The sequence below is a fragment of the Mirounga leonina genome, unplaced genomic scaffold (assembly GCF_011800145.1).
Source record: "Mirounga leonina isolate KUSES-001 unplaced genomic scaffold, KU_Mleo_1.0 Mir_106, whole genome shotgun sequence".
In the NCBI taxonomy this organism is placed as follows: Eukaryota; Metazoa; Chordata; class Mammalia; order Carnivora; family Phocidae; genus Mirounga; species Mirounga leonina.
The window spans coordinates 5,407,378-5,429,646 of NW_023270232.1; the positions used below are offsets into that span (position 1 = coordinate 5,407,378).

A 22,269-nucleotide genomic window follows, 5' to 3' on the forward strand; every position below is an offset into this window, starting at 1 on the left:
GAAATGCATTTCTGATGTGCCTTGTTTTGATTCCAAACGCAGGGGCTCCACGGTGTTCCTGGACCAAAGGTAAGAAGAGGTCATGTGACAGGTGCTGGCGGGGGAGGGAAGGGGCAGTGTCAGAGAGGGCCGAAAAGAAGGAAAGTCCTTCGGAGACGGGTGGCTCAGCCAGTCCCTTCCCTAAATGGAATCGTGTTGACACTGGCCAGTGGCTACAACCAGGAGAGAATGAAGTCCTTTTACCATCCATCATTGACACTGGGCAGGCTTCCGATTTAGAATTTTCCCATCCATTAATCCACCCTATGAGTAACGGGTTGGATTCTTAGCAAAGGAGGAAATCCTTTTCCAAGTAACCTGCCCCAGACCTTTCACTCACCCTGAAGTAGGGTGGAGACAGGGAGGGGTGTAGTGTGGGCCCCCTCCATGGGTCCAAGCCCATTGGTCTCTGGCCTGGGGGGGGTCTCCCAATCTCCCCCTTCAAAAGCATTTCAGCTGGGTAAGAGGGCCTTAGGACTGATAGCATATTGTCCCGTGCCCCCCAATATTCCTCAAGAGACTGTTGGGCAATTTTTTGTCCCAATTAGTTGGGGAGCCTCAGAGCTCCCATGCTGGCATTCCAGGCACCTGCCAGCCAATCTCTGCAGGGCCCCAGTTTTCCTGCTCTGCAAACGGTCACTTCTGCCCCAGCCTGACCTAGAACTGCCCTGTGGGTCTTTCTCTGCTCCACCCATCCCCTTTTCCTTTGGGGACCTCACAGTTACCACAGGGATACCGAGGAGTCTAATGGAGGTAGAACCAGGCTAGGAATTCAAGGATTCTTAGAGTCTCCATCCGTGGGCCAGCCACCTCTGCCCCCTCCTTCCTCCATCCTCTACCTGCCCCCATCTCCCCAACCCACCCCTATCTCCAGGATCCCAGGATGCAAGAACGAGTTGTCTGAGACATACCCTTGTGTGATCTCCCCCCTCCCTTTCCTTCAGGGGGAAGCAGGACTAGATGGAGCAAAAGGAGAGAAGGGTGTCCAGGGAGAGAAAGGAGATCGAGGGCCGCTGGGATTACCCGTAAGTATCTCAGAGCCAGCAAGCCTGTGAGGAGCCTAGCTGGGTGGTCCTGAGGAGGCTGGGGTGGCGTGCAGGACCCTGGGAGAAGGCTCTGCAAAACTGGGGTTTCTAAAGTTCTGAGCATTCCAGAACATGCCATGTGGTTTTGCTTTCCTACCTGGGCAAGACTATAGACTCTAGTTCCCTTCCCGAGGGCTTCCTCTGGGCCAGGTCCCGACCTGGGTGTCGGAGGTAATGCAGAGCTAAATAAGACAGGGCCCCCTACCCAAGGAGCCCCCAGCTGGAGAGCCTCAAGTGGCCTGAGAACAGCCTCAGGCCCTACATGTGCCTGATTCGGAGGCAATAAAAATCTGCCCTTAATGGGAGCCAAGCTTGGAGAACCTGGGAGCAACAAGATGGTGAAATGTTCTCCAACTCTCACCTATTTCCCTATCTTCAGCACTGGCTACAGCAGAAAAGCTTGTACAAAGGCAGATTCTCTGGTCCCAGCAGGCTAAGGCCACTCAGATCTCTCATCTCAGCCTGCCCTGAGATCAGACCCCAGGTAGGGGCGAGGTGCTGCTCGGGAGGCATCTACATTTCCAGATGTGGGGGCCTGGCCTGGGCGAATCTTTTGCCCCAAGCTCCAGTGGGCTCCTGGCCTCATCACTGCCTCCCCTATGTCCAGGTGCATGCCCTCTACCACCCACCCTGGAGCCCTGGGCTTCCTCCTCCCTCACCCCCCAGTGGGGCTGACACTCTTTGTGGCTTGGTTTTCGGAAGCTGGAATGGACGTCACGGATCCATCTACTCATTTTACTGATGGGTCCAGAGAAGAGAGAGTCACTTGAGGTCACATATGAAGTCAGTGGTTAGGCCATGCCAGAGGCCGCTCCTTTGCTGAGGCCATCGCCTTGCAAAGGGGCTCTTTCCAGCCACTGGGGCTTCCTCTGTCCTGGGCACGAGGCCAGTTCCCACCCTGGGAAGCCATAAAGAGCAGAAGAACAAAGAGAAGCCCAATTACCCCAGCTTGGCAGAGCTTGAAGGTCTGGTTAATATAATCACAGCAACCAAACAGCAAAAGCAATAGGTATGATTACACCCTCATTAGTGCATCAGAGGTAGGACATGTAAGGAGCTGATGTGCCTGACAGACTACAGGGAACTGATGACTTTAACAGACATTTTCCCATGTCTTCAGCTGTGTCCAGAATGTTTAAGTACTCCTCACTAGAAAAGAGCCTTCCTGCCCGCACTCAACCACAAATCTCCCCTTGTCCACCTTCAGGGCCCCAAGGCCCTCGTGCATACTGGAGAATTTAGTCTGGGGTCAAAATGCAAATGGTGCAGAGACCAAACAAGTTATATAAACAAAGAAAATGCCAGAGGAAAGACAAAAGTGCCCAGTCTGTCTTTAAGTTGTCAACTTTCAGTAGAGACATGGGTACAGAGAAATACTTTTGCTAGCTTAAGAAAACAACACAGCATCTCCACATATGGCAACGAATGGGGACTTCAGAGAGGCAAGAGGGAGTGGTGGGGACTGGGGCACGCTGGAGGCCATGCATCCCTTCTTAAGGAGAGCAGTCCCTCCTCCGTTCAGCTGTCGTCTGGGGGGAATGAGGGCCCAGTACTTCCAGATGGTCTCATTTTTCCAAGGAAGCTGGACATCTGGCATTTTATGTGAAATCTCCCCATTTTCTAACATTAAATCAAAATTACTTGCAACTCCGCAGACCAAACCAAATATGTCAGTGGCCTGCACATGGCCTGAAAACCACCAGTCCGTGCCCCTGCTCCAGATGTCTCAAGATAACTTGGTATTGGTACTGCGTAGACAAAGTTTGTGGATATTTAGTTGAAGTTCTGATTTTCAGCTTCACCTCCATAGTTTATGCCATAGAGTAGCAGCCTGTTTTTCCAGAACATCCTATGGAATTCTTCCTGTTGGCCCTATGGAAGTGGTTCTCAGTGCTGGCTACACACTGGAGTTGCCTGGAGCTTTTCAAACAAGTCATTACCCTGGCCTCACTCTTGGAGACTCTGGTTGAATTGGGGTGGGGGAGGGCCCAAGCATCTCTATTATTTTACGCTCCCCCTCTCCCCTCAGGAAATGCTGATGATGCCGTGGGGTGGAGAACCTCAGCTCTCTAGGCCATGAGTCAGGATCATCCCAGAAGTTTGTGATCCTAAATCTGAGAAGGGAGGCCCTGGAGGATCCTACTACCCAGCACCTTTTTCCCTGTCCTCCCTTGCCTGGGGGCATTCCCCCACCTTTAAAATCCTGAAGCCTAGGCTCATTTCTTGAGGCTCAGCTGGTAGCCGTTTTTAAGAACTCAGTCCTTACTGGGCTAGAGTGTCCCCACTGCCTTCTCTCTGGTTTGTCGCATGGCAATCATTAGATAAATTTCCCTCTGGGTCTCCTAGGTGTGTCTTGGGGGCAGCTTCCCAGCCCAGCTTTGGAGCAAGAGCACCTACTCGCACCTCATGTATCACTGGATGCTGCATAGCAAGTGGGTCTTAGCATCCCACCCGCCAGCCAGTTTACTCCAGGGCATACGTGGCCTTAGACCTCTGTCCCAGTCAGCTGCCCCCAAAGCCTCTTTCTCTAAAAGGGCCCCTGTCTGGGAGAATAGGAATGGATTGCGTTTTTGCTGAGCTTTGCAAACCACGCAGTGCCAGAGAAAGGTCAGGCATCGGGAGGACTAACATCCGAGGGCCTTCCCCCCTGCCACCCCCAGAGCAGAAGCAGGCCAGCTTCTACCCACGTTCCCAAGCCAGGTGCTATAACTCAATACTGATTTCCTCGGGGTTCCTCAGCCTGGCCCGTCTCCACAGCCGTGCAAAAAAAGGCTGGGAAGACAACCCACCCTTCACATAGGCTTGTCCCGCTGCAGGGAGACCCGTCCTGGGAAGGAGGCCCTCCCTCTGGTTCCAGACACCTTTCCATGAATTCTCTTTCTGCATCCCTTTCCCCAGAGCACTGCAACCCCTTGGCAGAGGGATTTCTGGGAGGCGCTACCAGGAGAGAGGGGGGCAGGGGGCACAGAGGATGAGAAGGGCCATCTGCACTGCTCGCCACAGGCCTCCTCGGCAGCCGGCCACACTGCCACTCGGTGTCCGTTTTTGTTGGTTTCCGTGTGAATACCATCACCTGTCCTCCCAAGCTTATTTCTCCCGTGTTGTTTGATGACCAGCATTTGTGTCTGTCCGAAGTCACGGCTTCACTCACCTCTTCCCTCCCCCGGTCCCTTTTTCTCCCTCCCGTTCCTCCCCTCCCCTTCTTTCGGTCAAACATGTTCCCTTCATCCAGGGAGCTTCAGGTTTGGACGGCAGGCCTGGGCCACCGGTGAGTGTCACTTCTCCGTTACCCCTCAGCCCGCCCCACCCCTCCCCCGGCCTGTGACCCCTCTTGTCTGTCCCTGTCCCGCTGTGGCCTCATTTTCCCAGTGAGTCCTGCCTTATCCCATCACCAACGCCAGAAATGTACCATCTATGCCCAGTTCAGAAATACTTCTTCAGGCCTCTTGACCAAAGATGGGTGGCCTTTCTCTGAATTCCCCTGGCCATCGTATGGACCCAGGGTCCTCAAATCTGGGTCTCCTGACCGCTGGACATGGGCTGAGTGAGGCCTGGGAGCCCAGCCCCAGGGGCTGGGACCACGACTCGTGCCCACCAAGCACAACAGTGTCTGTATGTACCCGTCGTGCTGTGTTGTCTTCATGCTGTGAGCTCTGTCCATCTCCTGTCTGCCCACAAGGGCTTCCTAGTCCTGTGCAGCCCCCTCTGGTATGTACTGGGGTGAGGCCGGGTGTAGTATCTAGGATCGTATGGGACGGTCCCAGCTCGGTGCTCTGCGGGCACGTGACCCTGCTTCCTGTGGTGCCCTGGCTGCCCCGCAACTCAACAAGGGGTTTATGCAGAGCAAAGGAGGAACACTTGGGTCCCCTCTTTCTCCATTCTTTCTGATTCCAGAAAACAGGCATCACCTACTCATGACTAGAAAGCACCTGGCCCTTCTTCTGGTGACAAACAACTGAAGCATCAGCAAAAGAGTCTCTCCTCTCCTGTCCACCTTCCAGGCCCCTCCCAGAATGCCTCGTGAGGTCTTTAGGGAAGTGGCATTCCCACTGAAGCCTGGCACCTTCCCAGGGCCTAGGGATCCCTGACCATCCAGGGCCAGGCTGCTGGACTTCCCTGCCCACGAGCCATAACCAGAGTGGTGTGTATGCTCAGCCCCCACCAGCCAGGGAGTCCCAGCTTGGCCCTTGTGGGACAGTCTTAGGCCCAGACGACAAGGTTCTAAGGAGCTGGCTGGGATGACACTCGGGGGGAAGATGAATTTGGAAGGTTCCGTTTATGGAGGGGAGGACAGGCCTAGAGGCGGAGAGGATCCGCAACTGATGCCAATGGGAGCCTAGAGCTTTGAGAGGGGGAGGACCAAGAGCAGCCCCACTCAGAGCCTCATCCTATGGCATGTGCCTTCAGAAAGCACAGGAGGTGACGGGCCTTGCCCAAGGCCACATCCTTTCCAGAGCCCCTCCCCACCACGCGTCTGTGGAGGCGACACTGTAGATTCTCCCATTCAGAGACTAGACCTCTGTTCTGGGCTGTGCTCCCCCCCTGCCCGAGTCCGTCCCTATGCACCCTCCTCACACCTAGCGTGCCTTCCCCAGGTGGCCGGTCAGGGCTAGGGGGATGATCTGTGGCTGGAATCAGAGAATCCAAAACTGTCCTCCATTCTTGCTGGACAGAGGGGAACAGGGCAAAGTCATAGATTCTGTCCCCTTTGGACCTCAGGTTGTATTTTTCTCATTAAATCAACATCACAACCTTAAAGGAAAAGTTTTATGGGAGGAATAACCCTGCCCTGCGAATACTAACATTTACCAGTGCCAAAGGCGTGAGGTGCGTTCATCCATTTCAGCCGGGCAGCGGCCCCGAAAGCAAACACTCATGTCATCATCCCCCTTTTACAGGGGAGGGAAACGGACCGTCAGGAAGCCAAGAAGCTTCTCCAATATCTCAGCATTGATAGGCCTTCGAGGCTGGACTTGTCCTCAGCCATGACCCTGATCAGGCCGCTCGCATTTCTGACACCCCATAGTCTTCCCTCGTAGCTGCAGAGGGGGCACGGAGGACGTCTTATGGCTCTTTCTTTTTTTTCTCATAACATAAATCAGTGTTTCCCCACTTGCTCGAGCCCGAGGCAGCACCGGGAACTGCCCACCTGCCAGCCCCACAGCCGCAGGGCCTCGTCTGAGCAGGAAGCCTAAACACGGAGGCAGAGCAATATAGACCTGAAATATAGACCTCCTTCTAGTCGGGGTGGACAATGGGGACCTGGGAAAGGTGCTTAAGTGTGCCATGGCCAGCCCCGCCCCGCCTCTAAGCCCAAGGCTCCAGCTGCCCCGACTCCCCCGGAGCCCGGAGTCCGGAGCGGTGGGACCCCCCTCGCTGCCAGGCCAGTGCCCCCACAGACACCGGAAGCGCACCCATCACTCTCTGGTCCGGCCTGCCCCGTAGGGCCACGGCGCGGGGACAGAGGCTGGAGGCCAGGGTAGCCCGCGGTGGGGCGGGTGGGGTGAGCGGTGGCTGAATGACCCCCCGCGCCTGCCTCTGTGTGTGTGCATCTGCATCAGTCTCTGTGGCATGACCCCCCCCTGCATGTGCAGCTGCAACAGCAAACAGGTGCCGGCCCCTGCCCCCACCCCGATGGCCCCCCCCCACTCCCCGCCAAGCGCTTCAGGGAGCAAAGGAAGCAGCAGTTCTCCTACCGTTTTCAGCCTTGGCAAGCTTGGTGGGAAAGCAAAAGGGTTTCCCTCCTCAAATCTGGCTCTGAGGCAGGGGGAGACCTCTCTGCCCGAGGCCCCCGCCCCAAACAGGAAGACGCCCCAGTCCAATGACTGCCTTGAACGAGCCTGGCCTCGCCAACCCTGAAAATGGGCCTTTGGACCTTGCTCATCTCCGGTGCCGGGCGGGCCTCCCGGGGCTCCCCACCGACATCAGGCCCCTCACCTTTGCTTTCTTTCACCTCCCCCAGGGTACTCCAGGACCAATCGGAGTCCCAGGCCCAGCGGGACCAAAGGGCGAGAGGGTGAGTGCTCAGTCGCCAGAGACCCTGCACACCAGGAGGGGTCCAGCGCCCCTGCCCAGCCGCAGGTCCTCGGTCCCAACCCGTCCCCCCAGCCCAGCGAGCACCTCATCCGTGGCCTCGCCCGGTGACCCTCACAATAGCCTGTGGGGGAGCTGGCCGGCCTGAGTTGCCCACTTTATCGCTATGAGTGGACAGACGGACAGCTTCCTGTGCCCGGCTCCTGGTCACCTGGCGTCGGTCATAGGCTCCGTCTGGCTGGGCCCCAGGTGCTGCCGGGAGCAGACACACCTAAGCTTTGTGATGATTTAGGGAGACAGCATGGAACGGAGTGCCAGGTAGGGTAAGAAAATCCCGGGCAACACCAAGAAGTCAGGAGGCCAGGACCTTAGGCCAGTTCCCACAGTCACTGTCTCCCATGGAGTGGGCGCGTGTGTGGTGCTGCTGGGGGACTTGGCTCAGGGGAGGAGGAGGGCCGCCCATCCCATCCGGGTCCGCTCTTCCCAGCCAGGCCCCAGGTTCCGCACATTTGGGGCGGGAGATCACCAGAGGGCTGTGGGGGCGCTAGACCCTGTGCGGGCATCTGTGGACCTTTTGCCGCAGGGGAGGCTCCGTCCCCTGCGCTCACTGACCACACAGCTGGGGGTGTAGAGGGTGGGGAGCTTCTGAAGAGGGACATAGACGTCCCTCCCCGAGATCACAGCCACTTTGGGGACCAGGATGGCTGCTTTCAGAGGTGACAGTTGTGGCCTCAAAGAAGAAAGCAAAGCTCTTTTTCTCTCTCCCCCCTCTTCTCTGTCCATGCTCATTTCCTGCTCCTTGTTTCCCTCTCGGCTTCTGCTTGAGGCCAGCCAGTAGCTTCAGGGCACTGTCCAGTCTTTCCAGAGGGCCTTGGGGAATGGGCTCCGCTGGAGGGAGGGGGGCCTCCAAGCCCCCCGCCATGGTGGGGTCCACACCAGTCACACCCTCCGCTGAGCCCTTGCTTCGTAGAGGGCTCTTTGAAGGGACCGGAGAGGTTCCCGGGGTTTCCTACAGAAACAGAAAACGGTGGGTGGAAGGTGGTTCCCACATCAGGGGGAGCTCATGGGTTTCTTTCTCCTGTTTCAGGGCAGCAAAGGCGACCTGGGGATGACAGGACCAACAGGAGCAGCTGGGCTTCCTGTAAGTGTCATGCGACTAGAGCTTTCTGTCCCCCATCGCTATCCCCCGGCCGAAGCCCTGCCAGGGCAGACTGCCCAGAGCCTGGAGCAAACATCCAGAGCCGAGTGAGAATGCTGATTTCTATGACAGAGGAAGCTGCCAAAAGCCACGTGGTCGTGGAACTTCCCTGCTGGGCATGCTCGAGGCAAACCTGGGCACACGTGGGCCCTGTTGGGGTACCAGGTCCTCAGCCACATGGACCATCTGAAGGGATGCGGGGGGGGGGTTCTCTCAGATGAATGTGCACGGCCATCGAGGAAGGGCAGAAGCAAAGCCAGATCATTATAATGCAAAAAGGAGATGTTTCATGACAGGACTGCCTCCCCAGTTTTCCTGCTGTGTTGTTGTAAAAGTGGATGGCCTAAGACAGCCAGGACCACTGTTTCCACCCACTTGAAGGTTGTACATCTGTTCACCAGCTCCATGTGTGGCTGCCCAAGCAACTTTGCTCCGGCCAACCCCAGCCAGTCTTTGCCTGGTGCTGCTTCCCTAGCTGAAGTCATGGAGGACAGCCTATACCTTGAAAAGAGCAGCTTTGGGGTCACTTTTCTGGCAAGAGTCTGGCGGGAGAGCCATGCAAACACCTCTTCTGCCGGGAGAGTTGCTCTGCACACAGACCGTGTCCTCAGCACCTGCCACCTGTCGGGAGGAGTGAGCTGGAAGAACAGGGCCACAGGCCAGGGCCTCAGCTGCAGAGCGAGCGCCCATAACTCATTATGTGTCTAGAGGTCAAGTCCCTTTGTCCTCTTCTGTAAAACGGGGATAATTAAGCCTGTCTCTGAGGAATTAGGCATCAGACCTTTCTGAGCCTGGAAGGAAGGCCTGGACAGCCCTCCTGTCCTTTCTCATGAACGTGTCTTCATTTCTGTGACTTATTGCAGGGTTTACATGGACCACCCGGAGACAAAGGAAACCGGGTGAGTCTGAGCCCTTGCACTTTGGCTGTGGTTACTAATGTCTTCATGATGTGGTGGAATGATCAATTGGGGATTCCTGACCCAACATTGGCAAATACAGTTCTTCCTGGTAAATCATCCAAAATTAAAAGGCTTTGTAGTAAAGGGCTTACTCTAGCGTGCAGGCAGCCTGGGGCCTGATCCTGAAATGGAAGCATGGTTTTTTCCCACCTGGCAAGGGAAGACCGAATCCCACAGTGGTCATCAGATTAACATTGTCGTCCAGCCAGGGGAGCCACGTGCCCACTCTCTGCAGTGCCCTGCTAATGGACCCCTCGATGGTATTTTTAGACCCACCATTGCCTAGTCGTAGCCTTCTGAGATTTCGTTTCGCCAGGCATCCCAGGCCACTGGTGAGGGAGAAATAAATTCCAGCTCCAAGCACAAGCACACTTCTGTTGTAAGCAGCCAACCCTTTAAAAAATGATCACAGCCATTATTTCTCTTGGAAAGAGCCTGCAGGACCATGAAACGAATTGTACCTTCTGAGGTCCTTTGCTGTCCCTTTGGTTTCTGCCATCATCACCAACACAGAGCTCTTGAACGTCCACGGCCCCCACAGCCATGTGGTAGGATGGGACACATGCCACGTATCTGACACAGGCCACATCTGGCCTCAGCAGGGACCCTTTAACCACCTCGGACCCAGAGATGAGCTGTGGGTCTGTTCACAGAAGGTCTCGCCTGCTGCTTCATCACAGTGGTCCCCAGAGTGTGACCCACAGCACTTAGAGGCCCCAGCGCATCTTCTAGTGGGTCACGTTGTCCAAGGGTCGCAGAGGGAGAGACAGGCCAGGACCACGACGAAATATACCAAGCTCCCGCAGAGCTTTAGAGGCAGAACAGGTGGCTCCCAGATCCCAGGTCCTCCAGCTGATCTTTGAACACTGATAACCGTGTCCATGGATAGAAAGTGCCAGAATCTGTATGCTTATATCCTGCACCAATTCCGGTCTTTTCCATTTAAGATATTTATTGAACTCTTCTTTAGCCCTAAGTTCTCCTTCCTGGCAGCTGGTCGAAAGTAACTCAATTTGTTCCATATATTCTATAAAGAAGAGGAAGCAGGCAGAGTGACGCCTACCAAACTGTCCATGGAAGACCAAGTCTAGAAACCACTGGAATTATCAGACCTACTTCCGGAAATGTGCTGGCTGGTAGGGCAGGTGGGGAAGCCCACCTTCCTTCCTGTGCCATCAAAGAATTGAGGCCACGAAAAAAAAGAAAAAAGAAAAAGAAAAAAATTGATCATTCCACCTCTTAGCTGGCATACTAATCTCCTTTCTAACTTAATTCTAAAGTGTTCTGGTTGTCTTTAGCATATTCAATTAATACTTTTAAGCTATTTCTTATGACTTTTTCAGTTGGCTTGCAGCAGTGAGCCATTCGAAGGCTGCACAACCAGAGATGATCACGTTCCCCTCGGAGGCGGAGGTGGGGCAGGCCAATGCCCTTATCACAGGTGGTGGGCGGCAGGTGGTGGGCGGCGCTGAGGCAAGGCTCTGGGGTTGTTGAATGAGCCAGTGAGGCCCCAGGAATCAGCGGGAGAATATTTCTCCTCCACTTCTCCTCCCTGAGGCTCTACAAGCCTTCCCTGCCCCACCTGTCAATTAGTAGTATGTCACTTAGTAAAGGTCAAGTCCAGAAAACAGGTTGCACGAACTCGCTTTCCGGTAACCCGTAAAGAACAACTGACTAGTTCCAAAGAGCAGGTTTGCGGATCAAGCAACAGCTTGTGTCCTCCATTCGAGAGATCTGACTCTCAAGACACCAGAATGTCCTGGAAGAGTGCCCCCTGCATCTCGCCTCTTCAAACAGACCTCTTAATACCACTGGCCCTAGCAGACCTCTTGGGGGGAGATGTGAGGGCTTCGTAAGAAAGCCTTCAAAACAAAGGAAGTTCTACGCAGAGTCGGCGCTTTGCAACGGCCAGTTCTTTTTCCTGAGGCCTGGAAGCTCAGAATAGTGACGCTTTGGTCAAGGGAAAAGACCAGAGGGGCTTCGATGACATTCTAGTTAGAAGCCTCACCGTTGCTCGTGAAGGCGAAGCTGCAGGTGTTCCGAGCCCCGGCCCCCACCAGGCATGAGAAGGTGTCCAGCTCTTGATCTCAGCTCAGTCTCCATCTCAGGGTCATGAGTTCAAGTCCCACGTGGAGCCAGCTTAAAAGGCGGGGCGGGGGGGAGATAAAGGGTGGCATGAATTTGGCATTTGGCATCAGGAAAATTGGGTGCAGGGGTGGAGCTGCCTGCAAGCCAGCCAACTGGAAAGTCTGCGTGCATGCAGGGAGGTTGCCGTCACTCTTCAAGACACCCCGGCTGGGGTGTGTGTGCGTGCTTGTGTGTGCGAGAGGCCTGCTCCGCCAGGTCCCCCTGGCCTCCTTACCTCTCCGCCCTCCCTTATCTCTTTTGGTCTAGGCCGGACTCTTCCTTCCTTCTCTCCTTCAGTACTTCGCGCAGACGCGCTCGCCCCATCCCCAGACCCCATCCCCCTCATCCTTCCCCTCCACTCTCCCAGCTTCAACTCAGTTCCTCTGAAATCAAGTTCTGTATCTGTATTTTTTAAAGAAAGCTTTTATTTGCCCTTTCCCCGCCTACAATCCCTTCTTTACCAGGGCCACTTTTGTGTCACTCTTTGGGGGTGGGAGGCAGGGCGGTTGTAGGTAAAGCTAGTACTCTAGTACCTTCGAAGGACACCCACTTTATTTCTTTTATTTTTTTTTATTCTTATGTTAATCCCCATACATTACATCATTAGTTTTAGATGAAGTGTTCCATGATTCATTGTTTGTGCATAACACCCAGTGCTCCATGCAGAATGTGCCCTCCTCAATATCCACCACCAGGCTAACCCATCCTCCCACCCCCCTCCCCTCTAGAACCCTGTTTGTTTTTGAGTCCATCGGAAGGACACCCACTTTAAAGCCATTTCTCGGGCCCTTAGGACCTGCCTTCCCATAGTGCAAGCTACACACCCTGAAAGTCAGGACCACCGCTGCCGACCCTCTGTTGCCTGAAGGCAAAGCATCCAGGACCTGGAACTCCACCCCCACCAACTCCTCGGGAGTTTTGCCCACCCCTTGGACATAGGCAACTGCGTTCACTTTTACGCTGGCCTGACCCGAGGAGAAAGAGGGACCACTTTGCTGAGAAAGTTTCCCCTGGGGCTTCCCATCCAAACAGCTAGCGGTTTTGCTGGTCCACTGCTCGGGGACTGTTCACGCCGTCATGTTCTCATCGGCGGGCGTAGCTCAGAGCCAGTGGGATGGCACCTAATACGCTTATACACGTGTCCTCCTGAACACATCACTTTCCAAGGAAGCGTCTGCACTTTAGAAAACTCAGAACAATCCACTGGCGATTACAGGGAACCTCTGGAATCAAGAAATTTGAGGCGTTTCCAAAGATTCAGAGAAACATAAGAAACATTCTTGTCCTTGGACCCCCTGCACCCCCAGGAGCCGTGCAATCTGCCACTACGGGAACACGGTAGACGTGCCGGGCCAAACCGCGGGCAGCCGGCTTGGCTCCGGGACAGGCTCGCGGGAAGTCATTGTCACCACAGTAATCATGGTGAAGCAGCTGTCATTACTGAGCACGGACTCTCTGCCACCATTAAATGGCACCACTAAATGTGCGCAAAGACATCACAACAAAGTTTTTAGGCAGGAGCTATTATCCATGTGGTACAGGTGAAGAAAAATGAGGCTCAGAGAGGTTGAGTAACTTGCCAAAGACACACTGCTGGTCACAGGCGGGACCCGCTCTGGCTCCAAGCCTTTCTTCTGATCCCTGTGCTACCTGCCTTCAAGGCCTTGTCCACCTCGAGGAGCATTCTGGAAGCCCCCCGGCATGAGACAGTCTGCCTTCTGCAGCAGAGGAGAACTGTTCCCAAGAAGACTCCCCATGGGCACATTTGGCCCCTTTGTAAGGAGACCCAATGTAGGAAAATCCAAACTCAAATTCATTGCGAAGTCCCCGTAGCCTTTCTTGAAATGGAGAGTGACACCGACACATACAGGAGGGGGTTCGATTTAGAAAGATGATGCTCACTGAAGTTTTTCAGAAACAAATGAGTTCCTTGAACCAACTTGTCTGTATACAAATTAGCTGCCTCTCATTCAGACCAGAGACCAGAGACCCACATACAGTGGGAGGACCTATCAGAGCCAGGGGCCACCCAAGGAGCTCTGGACACACACGTACACGTGTGAGCTTGATACACTTATGCACAAGCACACACTCGTATATGCACACACGCGCATACACATTCCCAAGCACACACTCACGCATGCACACACACACACCCCAGGGCTCTAAATAAAATCATCCTGCCTCCTAATAGAATATCAAAGGAATGGAAACCAATCGGGACCAAAGTTGTCAGGTCAAAGTCTTTCAAAAATGGACCCACCAGGAGAAGGAAGTAGGTCCCCCTGTTCATCCCAGGCCCACTCTGGGCTCAGAATTAGCAAAACTGGCCCTGAGTAGCTTCCTCCTACATTTCCCTCCACCTCCAGCTCTGAGCCCTACTGGCTCCCAGCCCCCAGGCCTCGATTTCCTCCGCCGCCGCCCTGCCCACTGGCTTTAGCCAAGGTTCCCAGCTTATAGACGGGTGGGGATGGGTGCTGACCTCAAATCCTATTGGGAAGGATATCCTATTTAAGCCACGCTATTTTCCCTCTTTAATTTTTTTTTCCTTTTTCTGTTTCTAACCTTAACACATGAATGATCCTAAAGTTTTGATGTTATTTTTTTCTCTTGGACTAAACCATTATTTACAGGGGGAGAGGGGGAAGAAAGGCTCTAGAGGGTCCAAAGGGGATAAGGGAGACCAAGGAGCGCCTGGATTAGATGCCCCCTGCCCATTGGTATGTCTTCATTTATCACTTGCATTGTTCTGGTTTTTTCCTTGAGGTTTGCAAGTTGGAAACCAAGAAGGCAAATAAGCTAAGATGACGAGCGAATGTCTACACTAATGCTATCAAATCTATCCTGTCACTTGGCCAGGAAAATTCTGCTGGTGGTGGTACCCTCAAACCACAGCTGCAAGTCATTCTGGCCAAATCCCTTTCCTCTGAAGACGCAGAACAATTGATGTGTGGAAACAAGAACCCGGTCCCCAAGGAAAGGGATCTTGGAGCAGGCCTCGGCCCTCCGCTCCAGGATAGCTCTGGAAGCCTGCATAGCATCTGTGAGCCACACATTTGCCTTCTTCGTTTCGTGGCCACCTCTGTGGCCAGCAGTTCAAGCTGTTGGAATCCTCCGTCAGGATGCAGGACCCCAGGCCCCAGACGGGGTAGACCAAGGCCAGAAGGGGGGCTCTTCATATACAGCCTCCCACGGCCACTAGCCATGCAACTAAAGCCTGTGAAGCCGGAGACCAAAATCAGTAGACAGAGCCCCTCCAGGAGCCCCCAAACAAGCTTATAAGGAAGGATTTGTGGCACATTAGCCGGGCTTCTCAAGTGCCCTCACAATCCGTTTGAAGGTTCTGAAAATTATGATATGCTAAATTTGAAGTTCATCCACGTTTATTCCAAGCGAGTCTTTAAACGGAGAGGGGGCTGGCTGTACACATTCCAAAGCGCAGCTCTCGTGGAAGCCAGAGAGAGCACAAAAGTTGAATCTGGGAAGTGGGAATCCGCGGGATTGTGGCCCTCCTTGTAGCTGCCTCGAGGGTCCTGCATCCTGGCTGGGGGGGGACTGGGCCTCTCCACTCCACAGTCGGAGCTGGCCAGCCTTGACCTAAATAATCATCGTGGTTGGTTTTGTGAACAGGGACACCGAGGTTTTAAAGGAGAGAAAGGGGAGCCGGGGTTACCAGGGCTGGACGGACTGGATGCCCCATGCCCATTGGTATGGCGTCACCCTCCCCTGCCTGCATGGCCGATTCGGGCTTCCGCACGTGTGTGGTTCTCGCCTGCATGCCTCTCTGGCCACACACCGCCCCCCCACATGCCTCCTGCCCCTTCTCTCTGTGGACGCTAGGGGTCACCCTGCCCTGGCCGGTCCTCAGGGGCTCCCGCCATGCCCCCTCGAGCATGCAAAGTTTGCCAGGATGTTTTCTTGGCTTCTTCCCACAGCTGCTTCGAAAGCTCATCCCCTTCCTGTGAACCGTCCCGTCCGCCCCCGAAGCCAGCTTTGGCTGCATATGGTTCTCCTTTCACAGCTGCTTCTAGCCATCCTACCCCCAGAAAGAAAGCTAGGGAAGTGGACTCTCTGGCCAGGCTCGTAGCAACCCCGACTCCTCTTCCTTCACACACGGCAGTTGGTTCGGCAAAAGCATCTGCTGAGCACCTGGCAAAACACTTGAATGAGATGCCTGAGTCGGTGCCACAACCTTTCCCACTCCACCATCTCGCGAGGTGGCAGGGGACCAGTGGGCATGCTCATAAACACGGGGAGACTGAGAAGTTCTAGAACGGAGGTAGAGGAGGGGGCCACCCTGCCCGTTCCTCCAGGCTGGGTCTGGGGTCGCTGCCCCAGTGGTACCACCAGAACCAGGGGACAGTCCAAGAGCAGGATTTTAGAGACTAAAGGGCTTGTCCCTTTTGCTCAAACCCTGAAAGACCCTAGAAAATCCTCCCTTGGCTTCCCTTCCTTCCATCTTTAGATGGTTCACCACCAGCAAGTCTGGAAGAGAATGGAAAGGTTGGGAATGTCATTGAGGAAGGGAAGACAGGAGCCGGGGAGACACTTAGGAATACTCTCCAAGCATGTCCCGGCGGAGTGGCCACAGTGCGGCTCATGCTGGGCCCCGGCCCCTGGCCCCCTCGGGGCAGGGACACTCTCGCCCCCACAGCTATCTTTTCACCTCCCTTTAAGGGGAATAGAAGATGGCCCCTCATGCCAAGGCAATTGGCTTAAAAGGTTCCTTCTCTCCTAAATGTCCCCAGGAGTTCTGGAGTTCATGGAGCTATTTTTATACAAGCAATAGTCAGATGAGGACTCCGGGTCCCAAATCCCGCCCCAGGGTCCCACGGGAATTATATTTGAAGAGAAGGGAAAAAGTTATAAGAAAATATGCTCTTATTTTCTTATAACTTTGTTATAAATGTGACCCTGAGAGGTGACCACAGAGCCCCGTGTAGAGACTTTTTAGGACCAGAGCACACAACAAAAGAAGAGCACAGAGTAGCTTGCTTCCTGTTTCCCCACTGCTGACACCCTTGCTCGCCGTCCCCACTTCCCCACCGCCCGGGCCCATGAACCCGAGCATGCAACCATGGGACTCCCTGGCCCCTGCAGAGACCTCCGCTAATCGCCAGCCAGGTCTCCCCTCTGCCACATGCCTCCCACGGTCTGAACGCCTCAAGTCCCGCCCTCTACAGCTCCAGCCACCTCTCTCCCACGCTCCCTCTGCCTGCCTCGCTCTCCTCTGCCGCACCCCCCCCCCTGCCCCGCCACCTTCATGTGCCAATGGGAATACCGCTGTGGCCCGCGGAGGCTCCTCTCCCTTCCAGAGTCATGTGGAGTGTTGCACCGTGGCAGGCTGGGGAAGGGGGCAGAAGGTCTTCATGAGGCTCTGGAGTGTCCCACCTCCCCTTGCAGACCCTCCCTGACCCAGAGGGGACAACAAAGGTCATCTTTATTTGGTCCTTAATGCAAACCGTGTTTCTCGCCGTTGCTCTGCTCCCCGTCTCCTGCACTGTGTTGTTGTGGACGTGGGGACAGGGGCAGCTATCTTAGCACAAGGTAACTAGACTTCTTCGGCCCTCCATGTCAGGCCGGCTGCCTGCTGAACGTCAGGTGAGCGGTTTAGGCACCTGTCATGGTGCTGAGATTGGTCTGGGGCACAGAAGGCTCCCCTTCAACTGCCTCTGGGCTGACCACTTGCTCCAGTCCCCCCGAAACCCTGTGTCCATCCTTGCTGTGCCCTGGACTGTGAATTCTAGAATCTGGGCTGCAGTTCTAGTAGACACGGACTGAGAACTAGATCTATGCCCCGGTTCAGCCCCACCCTCCCCACTTTGTCTCACGAAAGTTCCAGATTCCCCAAAGGGTATGCCAGAGAAGCCGGGACATCGGGCCCCAAGAAGACTCAGGTGCTCCGCAGGGGGCCCGCCAGCAAAGAAGACAAACGGCGCACAGCATCCCATCCTCCACTTCATCCCCCCCACCCCAAATTCCCAACGATGGCCAGGGCTGTGCCAGAGGCCAGCGTTGCCTTGTGGAAGGCACCTCAGGGCCACGTGGCAATACCTGTGAGGTGGCTTGCCCCGTTGTGTCCCGTCCTCCTCCTTACTGATTATCACATGGACCTGCCTAGACGTCTTCCTCTTACCGCTGAGGAAGAGAGGCAACTGAGATAGTAGGAGAGCTGGGGGCACCATAGCGACCATTTCATACAGTTGTGCCTTCCCAGGTTTTACAGAGGAAAAGACAGGCCGCCAAGTGCTGAGTGACTTACCCATGAGCACCTAGCCCTCAGTCCAGCCAGAGCAGAGACCCGCGGGGCTTAGGGCTGTCCTTGACAGGCTAGGGCTGACCCCACAGGCTAGGGCAGCCCCTCTTGGCCTTGCCCTACAACTACATGGGACCCTAGTCAATGGGAAGTCCACCTGGCTGGCTTCCCAGCCCCTTCCGAGGTTCTGCCCTGCAGCAGAGAAGAGAAAGAGACAAGAGGTGGGCTGCATCCTGATCAGCTGCCGCAGTGTCTGTGGCCCTTGTCCCCCCGTCCCGCCTGCTTGGGGGGCTGTCTCGGAGTCTGAGCCATCTGCCTTCCTTCCTCACTATAGGGTGAAGACGGTTTACCAGTCCAGGGCTGCTGGAACAAGGTAAGGCTGCCCAGCGGTTTGTGGTGCCTCCCCTTCTCAAGTGTGATTAAGCACGTGCAGTTTCCATCCTGGGCCGCTCTGCAAATGACGTGGGTCGAGAAAGGAATGCTCCCGAAGGCAGGGTGCCCATTAAACGTCCCACACACTGCATGCACTTAGAGAACTTTTTAAAATGCTTTTTAAGGCATCCACAGACCCCAGCGTCTGGAATTTCCACGTAGCCACACAGCTGACATCTTTATGCTTTGTGTGGTTAATTTCCACAGCACTTTCCTCCAAGGACTACTAGACCACGTTTTAAAATTAGTTATCAGTAGCTATTCTCAGTGTTCACACGAGGTCATTTAAGCCATTAAGCCACATGATGACATTTACCCAGATGTAGGAAATCTGAGTTGCTTAAACTGTACACTCCGATCACTTCCCTACCTCCTCCTAGACACTGGCCGGGTCACCACTCTACCCTTCCCCTTGAACTCAAACTGCCAGAGCTCCATGTTTGCACACACGAGTCCTGCAGCCCAGCCCCTCCCGGGGTCCCAGGATTCCTACCAGCAGTGAGTTTTCATTTGTTCGCCCTTGGCATTGCCATCCTTAAAACTGTCTGACACCACAAGGCTATGCCCCTGCACAAGATCACCCCACCCATCCAGGGCCCCCAAAGCACAGGACTCCTCAACTTGACGAGGGCCATCAGTTTGCTAATCCAGAAGCCCTAACGTGCTGCTCACCCTCCCTCCACGGCCCCTCTCCTCTTTGCTCCCACTGAGATGTCTCACAGCCCTCACCCCATGGTCTCCAGCTGTTAGTTTGTCCTCATAAAAGGGCTGGAGATCCCAGCATGTCCACGACTTGGTGCTTAGCTAATCTAGCCCTGTCTCAGTGACGGCAGACGCACACTTACAATCAGACGATAGCTCCTCTGTGCTAAATGCCCAGAATCTCATTAGTTCACAGGATTCAGTTAAAAGTAGTGAAACCACCAAGACACCAGGCCCAAGGCGGGGTCCCTACACGCCCAGGTACCCAAGGCGTCCCTGACCAGGAGATGCGAGGGGTTGAGCTTAGCAGGGGAAGAACAGTCACCATCAAGAGCTACAGTGTCTTGGGGAAGCAGCCCGAGAGCCTCGTCTCTGTTGGTTCGCGCCATAAATTCAGTCTGGGAAGATGGAGCGATTCATCCACAGCCCGGCCTCCAAAGGCCACATGGAGAACAAGTGCCCTCTAGTGTCCACAAAGGGGATGACAGGAAGGTGAAAGTGATTTTCTGTCTTCGGGGTGCAGACAGCACCAGGGCCTTGCACCCAGGGGGCCGTGGTGCCCCTATCCAGAGCCGCCCACCACCACAGCCCTCCAAAGAGCACACTCCTTTCCCACAAGGGAAGGAGATCCCCGCAAGCCCACCGACACTAACTCTACTCTGTTTTGTGTGTTTTTGTTTTGCAGTGATGCCTCTAACCTGGGATGGGCCTGTGTGTGTGTTTGTACATAGAATATTTATTTTTATACAGTTTTCACTTTTTGAAAATGCCAGAAGTATGATGCATCTTACAGATTATTAAAAAAAAGAAAAACCTGCATATTTTGTACAGAGAATGCCAACCTCTTTCCCTTTGTTTACAAGATGTTTTGTATAAGTCTACGACTCTAATACACTTTTTGTTTGTGAGTATGGGCATATGTTTGCATGATATTTGTGCACACTTATTAAGTATTGAAGCGTAATAAATTATTGTGTTCTGGTGCCAAAGGGGGCCAGCCAGCACCGAGGTGCTCGCTAGCTTATGTGCGAATTCACGGGGACGTGGAGGTCAGTGGTGTTTGCCTAGGTGTGTCTAAGAATATTTTAAACTCTTATGGATTTTCATTATTAAAAAAAAAATGAAACCTGGCAACTCATGATCCTGATCAGTCATTAAATTAAATACATTTGCTCTTGTGAAAGCAGGAAGTCCCAGAAGGAGGGGTCCTCAGAAATATAGGGTAATGTATGGAAAAGTGAGGTCCAACAGTGAGAGGGATGGAGGGGTCGCTTAAGCAAGGTCTCTTGTATGTAACATATCCCAAGTTCCTTGTGGTGCCATTTGAGCGTTTCAAGGTCAAGTTCAGGTCTGCTGAAATCCCCAGGGTTCCAAGGAGCTATTTGTTATTGCTTTTGGTATTGGGGTGATTTTGTGTGTTTCTTCCCTTTGAGGGCAGTGGGCAGTAACAGCCATTGCTGCTGGTAGCTGGTCATGGGGTGCAGATTTGCAAGGCCCCCTCACCCCAGCCGCTGAGAGGTGTGCCTCATTGCCATTCCGCTCCAAGCAAGAACGTTCAGAAAACACTCACAAATCCGGGCCACATTGGCCATCTGAAGTTGGGTTTATTTTTTAAGAAATAGAGTGTTATAGAGTTCTGTTCGCAGTGCACGGCTTAGTAAAGGTCTCAGGAACCGTGCCTGAAAGACTACATATGAACTACCTGTGGGGTGGCCTGCAGGTTTACTGTGTGGTGTTTGAAAACATAAACTGGTATTGCTTTGGGGCTTGAAAATAACAAACTGCTTGGGTAGTATAACCATTCCCCCTCATTTTCTTTCATTTTCATTTTTCTTTTCTTTTTTTTATTATTTTTAAAAAGATTTTTATTTATTTAACAGAGATAGAGAGAGAGCACAAGCAGGGGGAGCGGCAGGCAGAGGGAGAGGGAGAAGCAGGCTTTCCGCCAAGCAGGGAGCCCGATGTGGGACTCGATCCCAGGACCCTGGGATCATGACCTGAGCCGAAGGCAGACGCTTAATGACTGAGCCACCCAGGCGTCCCTCATTTTCATTTTTCTTAGTAGATCCTTTCTTCATAGACAGTACGGTGGCAAACTTAGACTGCCCACACACAGTCCCATGAACTCCGCGTGAGGGGGCTTCTCGGTCAGGAGACCCTTGCCACTGGGTGGTAATGGGACCCACGGGTTGCCCAGGCCCACGGGGACCAACCATTCCCACTCTAGATGTCCACTCCGTGTTTTGGAAATTAGAGAGCTTCCTCCTCCGAGTCTCACCTTTCTCGTCTGAAACGCAAAATGATGGCACTGGAGCTGGCTTCTGTGGTCACGACAGAGCTCACCTGTCCCCTCCCCATGGGGCAGAAGCACCAGGGCCCCGGGCCCAAGCCGCCAGCTGGCACATGGTGGGAGAGCTCCAGGATGGGGCCTTTTCCAAGTCATCCTGAGTCCAGGGACACTTCTCACCCCGAGCCAGGGCCAATGCTTCAGGCAAAATACCACAAGCCTGGGCCCGCAGTTCTTCCAGGGGCTTAGAAAATATTTTCATTTTTATTTCTTTTAAATTCGGGGGGGAAAATGAATCTATAATAATGAATCCAGGGGCACCTGGGTGGCTCAGATGGTTAAGCGTCTGCCTTCAGCTCAGGTCATGATCCGGGGGTCCTGGGATCGAGCCCCGCATCGGGCTCCCTGATTAGTTGGGAGTCTGCTTCTCCCTTTCCCTCTGATGTTCCCCCTGCTTGTGCTCTCTCTCTCTGTCAAAAATAAATAAAATCTTAAAAAAAAAAAATAATGAATCCAGCCAGGGTTACATTCGTCTTTCTACCAGAGCAGTCATAAAATACCATTTTGGCCACAAAGGTGGAAGTGTCTACGGCCCACGAAAGTCACAATGCAGCCCCGCCCACATCCTCTGCCTGCCCCCCGCCCCGCCGAGATTTGCCGATTTCTGCCATCAGCAGTGCCGCCCCTCACCCCTTCCTTTGGTTTCCTTCCACCCCAATGGAGGTCCTGAAGAATCAGGGCAACCTGGTTCTCATACACCTGCTCCCTTTCAGGCTCTCATTGGAGCAGTCCGAACCCACTGATGGCCTCAGACTAGAGTCAAACATTAGCTGGAAAGCTCCAGACCCTGAGCTTCTGTGGGGGCTGAATGCCCTGGTTAACTGGCCAAGTAGAAGCCTTTCGCACTTTCTTTCAGTCCTGGTGTTATCCATTTCCTTATTACACCCCAGCTAACACCACAGGGATCCAGAGCCCCTCGCACGAATACAGAGAATAGCATAGAAATACGTGTGAGGAAAAGTCTAAAAGTCAGTGTCAAGGAGAAATAAGTACAGAGGAGGTGACAGGAGGCCCAAATGGGCCGGGGAAGGTCCTCCACACATTTCCCTGCAAGCTGCCCGTGGTTGGAGACAAAAAGGAACGATCTGCCC

The 22,269-nt window shown here is 54.1% G+C and overlaps 1 protein-coding gene across 1 annotated transcript in view; it reads left to right on the top strand.

Moving 5' to 3' along the window:
* LOC118018211 (collagen alpha-1(XIII) chain-like) overlaps positions 1 to 19,541 on the top strand; it is a 143,370-nt gene extending 123,829 nt beyond the window's left edge. Inside the window, exons 33-41 of the mRNA XM_035016667.1 lie at positions 43 to 69; positions 984 to 1,064; positions 4,357 to 4,392; positions 7,087 to 7,140; positions 8,245 to 8,298; positions 9,219 to 9,254; positions 14,075 to 14,161; positions 18,032 to 18,070; positions 19,517 to 19,541. Coding sequence (XP_034872558.1) covers positions 43 to 69; positions 984 to 1,064; positions 4,357 to 4,392; positions 7,087 to 7,140; positions 8,245 to 8,298; positions 9,219 to 9,254; positions 14,075 to 14,161; positions 18,032 to 18,070; positions 19,517 to 19,519 — 417 coding nt within the window. The 3' untranslated portion in view covers positions 19,520 to 19,541. The remainder of the gene's footprint in view (positions 1 to 42; positions 70 to 983; positions 1,065 to 4,356; positions 4,393 to 7,086; positions 7,141 to 8,244; positions 8,299 to 9,218; positions 9,255 to 14,074; positions 14,162 to 18,031; positions 18,071 to 19,516) is intronic.
* Positions 19,542 to 22,269: the final 2,728 nt, after the last annotated feature.